The sequence below is a fragment of the Nannospalax galili genome, unplaced genomic scaffold, assembly GCF_000622305.1.
Source record: "Nannospalax galili isolate Female #2095 unplaced genomic scaffold, S.galili_v1.0 scaffold801, whole genome shotgun sequence".
Classification (NCBI taxonomy): Eukaryota; Metazoa; Chordata; class Mammalia; order Rodentia; family Spalacidae; genus Nannospalax; species Nannospalax galili.
The window spans coordinates 722,924-729,287 of record NW_008345222.1 but is presented as its reverse complement, the minus strand read 5'-3'; the positions used below and the strand labels follow the sequence as shown (position 1 = coordinate 729,287).

At 38.9% G+C, this 6,364-nt stretch overlaps 1 protein-coding gene across 2 annotated transcripts in view; it reads right to left on the bottom strand.

The window, feature by feature from the left end:
* The window catches only part of Frmd3 (FERM domain containing 3), a 326,943-nt gene that overhangs the window by 195,408 nt on the left and 125,171 nt on the right, over positions 1–6,364 (bottom strand). For both annotated transcript variants that reach the window (XM_008841381.2, XM_008841380.3), the window contains exon 2: positions 3,514–3,618. In XM_008841381.2, coding sequence (XP_008839603.1) covers positions 3,514–3,618 — 105 coding nt within the window. The remainder of the gene's footprint in view (positions 1–3,513; positions 3,619–6,364) is intronic.

Below are 6,364 nucleotides of genomic sequence, written 5' to 3'. Positions count from 1 at the left end.
TCACTCAATTTTATATTTTACAGGGTTTATACTGAGTTCAATATTGTATAACTGTATTAATTCATCTGTGAACCTAAAAATTTACAGCCAAATTTGAAAGAGATGCATCTTTGCTCTGGAAATTGTTACTGAATATGTTAATGCTGCAATGAAATGCTTCTTCTAATCATGTGGTAATTAGATAAATAATTTTTTAAAAAACAAAAAACAAAAATCAAACCTATAATGACATAATGTGATAATCTTCCCACTCCATTAATACCCCATTTTAGAAAGTTTAAGTCTTCTGTCACCAGCATTTTTTAGAATAATCATGTCCTTATTATAAGTAAATATGTCATTCAAGCAGACACTAACACTACATACCTAGGCCATACCTCTGATTTCCCAAAAGGTTTTATTTGAGCTGGAGACATGGCTCTGTGGTTAAGAGCATGGGTGCTCTTGCAGAGATCCCAGGTGCATTTCCTAGCACCCACATGATTGCTAACAACCATCTGTAACTCTAGTTCCAGGGGAACTGACTTCATCTTCTAGCATCCATAGGCATTGTTGCATGATCTGGGTGCTTTTACACACATGCAGGCATAGTAATCATACACAAAAATGAAAAGTAATTTTTTTAAAAAAAGCTTAAAAAAACTATCACAGAATGAGTTCTATAGAAAATCCCAACATGCCAACATGCATTCAATTGTATATATTTTCCTTCTGTTCTCCTTTCTTTTCACTTTAAACTATGTTTCATAAACTCTGAAGTAATCAACCACTGTTGTAAAATAGACCCACAGGGCATGGCATTAATTGATCATTGCTGTGGTGTGTTTGGAGCTAGCCTCTTAGAAATTCCCAATCAGAAGAGTGTAGATTCCTTAATGCCAGACAACAACCTACTAGCAGCTTTTCACTAGAACAGTTTAAAAGATTAAGTGCTAGGAAAATATTGATGGATTGAACTGGTTGTATTTGAAAAACTCATTTCTGAAATACAATTTCTCCCCCCCCACCACTCAGCTTTGAGAGAAGTCTTTTTACTATGAAAGGCAACTGCCTCAAAATCCAAATCATTGAAATCATCATATAAAAAATTATCTTAAGTATTGGTATTCCACTTCTAAAAAACCTCAACAAATTTACTTGATAATGTTAATTCAGCAAACAAGGCAACACAATAGTCACCAGAGTTGAACTTGAAGCAAGACTGAGCCTATATTTGAGTTAGACATCTGAGGGGAAGAACACAGATTATTTGTCTCTGCAGAAGTTGGATCCTTATCCTTAATCTATATGGTATCTTAATTTAGTCTATGAACTAGACTATTTTACTTAACATATCATCATATTTATTATTTTGATTTAAATACATTTTATTTAAATCAAAATAGAATGCTTATGTATATTTTAATTACTGAGACTCTAAAAACATAAGATCTCAGAATTTCACAACTATCATTTCATGACCATTTAGAGAATTTGTATGCAATATAGCTTATATAGCGTTCTGTAAGATTTCTGTGTGTGTCCCACATGTTTTAGAAGTCAAATTAATCTTTGTATGTTTTTAGCTCACTTGTATTTTTCATATAACAATTTCGTTTGTAATTTTGACTTTAAAATATTGTCCCCATTTTAAAATAAAATTTGTACATAATGTTGTATTATATGCACGTGATGGATAGACAGACTGTTTCTAGATTTTTTTTCTCCATATTTGTTTCATGTTTCTATAGAATTTAATTACATTTTCCTTTGTGAATCCTTTTCTAGAAAGAAAAATTAAGCTTCTTCCTGTGTTTTTTTTTTTTTTAATTTCAGAAGGCTGGATCTAAGAAGTAAAAAGGAAAGAGAAATAGGTAGGATTGAGAAAGTATATGGATTGTGTGGGAAGAACAGTAGATGGCAGAAAACAGTAGAAAAGGTAAAGAGTACATCACAGTCATACACCCTAACCTACTAACACACAAACAAGCAGGCTCATGACAAGATATTTCTCCAGGAATGAATATTAAAGGTAAAAAAAAATTAGTAACAACCAACAGGACAAAAAGTGTAATAACAGTGTGTTAGATTCTTTTATAAAAATCAAATCATGTGGGTGGGTATGCTGTTGCATGCTTTTAGTTCTAGTACTCAGGAGGCAGAGGAGACCACCCAGTTCTACATAGGGCGTTAGAGGCCAGCTACAGGGAGACCCTGTTTCAACCTGGCCCCACCCCCCAAAATCAAATCAGTCAATATTGCTTCCGTGCTTGCTTGGCTGGGTTTCTAATTGTTTTCCTTCCTGAAATGTTTCATATAGCCAACTGTGCTGATTCATGAGGTGCAATTTTAAATTTCAGTCCAAATCAATAAACCGGATTTGGGGAATGTATTGTCCCAGCAGAGTTTAGACCATTTTCATTTTGGGTCGAGTACGTGGCTCAACTGCACTGAGTTTAACAGCATAACTCTCACTTCCCACTTACATGGTGTCTCCAGTTTGATAGAGCTGATAGTGCAAAGGGGTTGGGGAAAGAAAGGAGCTCTTGCAGTTGATTCCTAAATGACCTCCGTGACTGGGGGAGGCGTCTACCTTGGCCTTAAGGAGTCACACTCAGCTGCTTTGGTCTCTGCTGAAAAAGGAATAAAAGGTCTTTGCCCCACTGACTTCCAACTTTCGTTGCAGTTCTTCCCCTGGCTCTTCCATAGTACTCAGTTGAGCCCTGTGCAATATTGTCTGCTAGTAGTTACCTCCAGTTATGTACCCAGTTCTTGACAGTCCTGCTCACTGTTCCCAGCAGTGGTACTATGTGTGAAGGGAAGCCTTTCATGGTAGCTGTGCAGGATGCACCACTTTGAAGCTTCTCTTGCCTGCTTCCACATAAGATTACACCTGGCTTGTTAAGTTTATTGTCTCTTACAGGAACAAAGGTTGTGGCAGATTATCTTGACTTTTCTTTCACTGAATCACATGAAAGGTCACATCTTACTCAGAAGTTCCTTCCAAGCTATACCTTTCAGTGATATGAAATCCGCATAGCATAAGATTATCCAGTTAAAAATGTATACTTCAGTAGCATTGAGTACATTTACTATGTTGGACAGTATGAAGCTCCAAAAGTTTTATTACCAACCCCCCCCCAAAACGAAAACCAAAAACAGAAAACCCTCTTTCCCCACCAAGTCCTACTCTGCCAGTAACTTTTCATGGTGATAGGGTTTTTTCTTCATAAGAGTATATGCAGCTAGTGTGAAGGAGGTTGGCAAAGCCTGCACAGCCTAAGCTCAAGGAGCATGGGGACATTTTTCTCTCCATGTGAGACCAGCTTTCTGAAAGGCCTAAGATAACTTTTCCTTTTTCCTGTTCTTCCACTCTGGTAATTTTCTACTCATATACCCACTAGCTGCTTGATTTCCTGTGGCTAATAATCCATGAGAACAAGGGAACGTCAAGGGTTCTGGTAGTGACCCCGCAGTGCCCCAGAGTCTGGGCCCCCTCCCATCAAATGTGTTAGGACTCAGGTTGACTCTTACCCTTTGCTTCTCTGGGTCCACATAGCGAATTCCAAAGTAGTCTTTCTCTAGCAAGCTGTAGTAGTTGCAGATGTAGTCAATAAGAAATTGCCCTTTGGTCTCCCTCTGAAATGGAAGCAAATTTAAGTTGAAGCAAGAGCTCACCTTCACATTCACATTCCTTTCACAGTGGATTTTGCTCACTCCAGTGGGTCAGTATTTAAAAAAAAAAATAAATTTTCTCACTTCAGACTCTGGCATAGGGTTTTTCAAACACTTTTAATCAGTACATTTGTTGCTCCTGTGACTAAATATGTGACAAGAAGTTTCTTAAAGTAGAAAAGGTTTTTCTTTTTTTTGCTAACGCTCTTATGGGACACAGTTCATGGTGGCAGGGAAAGCACGGTCACAAAACTGACACTGCTTCCCACACCAGGGTAGATCAGGAGCACAGAGAGGGCTAGGAATTATGGCTAGGCTATAAAACCTCAAGTTCCACCCCCAGAAACCCACTTCATCCTGTCAGACCCCACTTCCTAAGGGTTCCACAGCCTCTCAAAACAGTGCCTTCAGCTGGGAACCAAGTGTTAAACACATGAGGCTATAAGGGGCATTTCACATTCTAACCACAGCAGTGGGCCAACACACACACACACACACACACACACACACACACACACACTTGAAATCACAAGAACACCAGAAAGAGGGATGAGTGGTGTATGCAACAAAGTCCTGCACTGGTACAATGTGCTCTCATATGCTCTGTTCATTCTGTTACATGCCATTTAATTTTCTCTATGCTACTTAAAACTGAGAAAACTTATTTCACAATTCAGCACCATGTGGGGGACTCGCAGTTGGCAAACACTCTCATAACATGCGAGTGCCTTTGATCGCTTGCTCTAAAATAAATGCTGTCAGTTATTCACTCATTTAGATGTCCCCATGATCTTCTAAGGAGTCAGAAGCTTTCTGCTTGAGAAAACTGAACCACAAAAGGATTCAGTAAGTTGCCTAAGATCACACAATTTGAATGGATCAAGGTAGGATCTGAACCACACTAACTGGCTGTGTAATCTGGGTTCTTGCAAACCACTCTGTCTTTGTGGAACATTCTGAGATTACTGAGAGTCCCTAGGAGGCACAATTTGAAAGGCATGGATGCGCAGTGAAAAGCGTTGGTATTCACTGCCTCTCACTAGAATGGCAGGAAAATTGCTGTTTTGGAGTTGAGGGTTACCATAAATCAACAGGGAAAGGAATTGTGGGAGGTATAGGGAATTCAGAACGGGATCTAAGCATAGCCCTTTTAAAGAAGGCTTAGGTAAACCCTGGGCAAAATTAAATTTGAAATTTGAAAGTGCTATTAAGAAAATAAGAGGGGCTTCATATCACTACATATGATAAGCAATTTGCATTCTGAAGAAATTTTATGCTTGGATTTGCTTTTTAAGTTGGTTGTATTATTTTTCTTCCCAATTCTTAGTGAAACATCATCAGTCAAATATGATTAAGACAAGCGACAAGACCTGTCTTTTGAAGGTCTCATCAGGATATTTGATAAGATAAATATCTGCTTCAGTTAAAGCTACTGACATGGGGGCTAGTGAGATGGCTCAGCAGTTAAGCAGCACTTGCTGCTCTTGCAGAGAACCCACATTAAGTTCCCAGGACCTGAGATGGAGTTTTACTTGTTTTGTATAAAGAGTTTTAAAATGGAGTAAGTCTGTCACATGACAATGCACCTTGTATTCTCCTAGGTTAGCTGATAAAAAAGCCTAGTCCCAGGAATGGATTACAATTTTCGTGTTGCTGGGCAATTGGGATCCTGTTGATGTCTCCCTTCGAAACATTACTGGCTATTACTATTGCTCTTGGTCACCTTCCAGAACTCTGCAGTGGGACCCTGTGCGTTAGATGTATAATTGAGTCATAGATCATGGAGAAATCAAGTTGGTATTCATCTGTAATGTTTATCCCCTACTGGTTATCTTTCACAGTGTTGAAAGGTGCTGTGCGTGCTAGTGGAAGAGAAGAGTAACCATAAATCCCACCCAGCTATGAACCCTGGGAGCTACAATAATGACTGGCTTGGAAAGATATGCCTACTGGTGCAATGATGGTAAGAATGTTGTAATCGCAACCAACCACTTTCTGATTGAATTTAAGGCTGACTCCACAAGATGAAATCCATACCTGGCACCATTATTTGGGTTAATAACTTTTGGCTAGAAAGGTCATAAGCCTGTAGGGAGAACATCTTAAGATATTTCTGCCAGTGGACACAGTATTAACCCACTCCTAATGACTTATTGTTTTGCCCGTAGACTAGTGAATCTCTTGAGCCTCATCAGAGGAGCTTCTTTTAGCAGTAGACGGTAATTAATACAGAGAACCACAACTGGTCAACGTGAGGAGAATAAGTGACTGCAGAGTAATTAGCTCTAAACGGAACAGCTTTCCCACACCTTCCCACGCAAGGCACAGGGACTGTGGTGGATGACTACAATGAAACAGTATTTTCAGGACTTCTTAAAAAAAAATTTCATTATTTTTATTTTATGTGTGTGTGTGTATTGCCTGCATGTAGGTAAGTGCACCCGTGTGTGTGTGTGCAGTGCCTGAGGAGGACAGAACGGGTATTGGATCCCCTGGAACTGGAGTTATGGACAGTTATTAGTTGCTATGTGGATTCTGGGATTTGAATCCAGGTCTTCTGCAAGAACAGCCAGTGCTCTTGACCACTGAGCCACCTCTACAGCCCCCACCCCTTTTTTATTTTAAAGCAAAGTAAAATAAATTATTTGGGAATTTTCTTATATAAGCTACTTGGAATTTGTTCAATGTCTTTCCACAGGTTAAACAAATA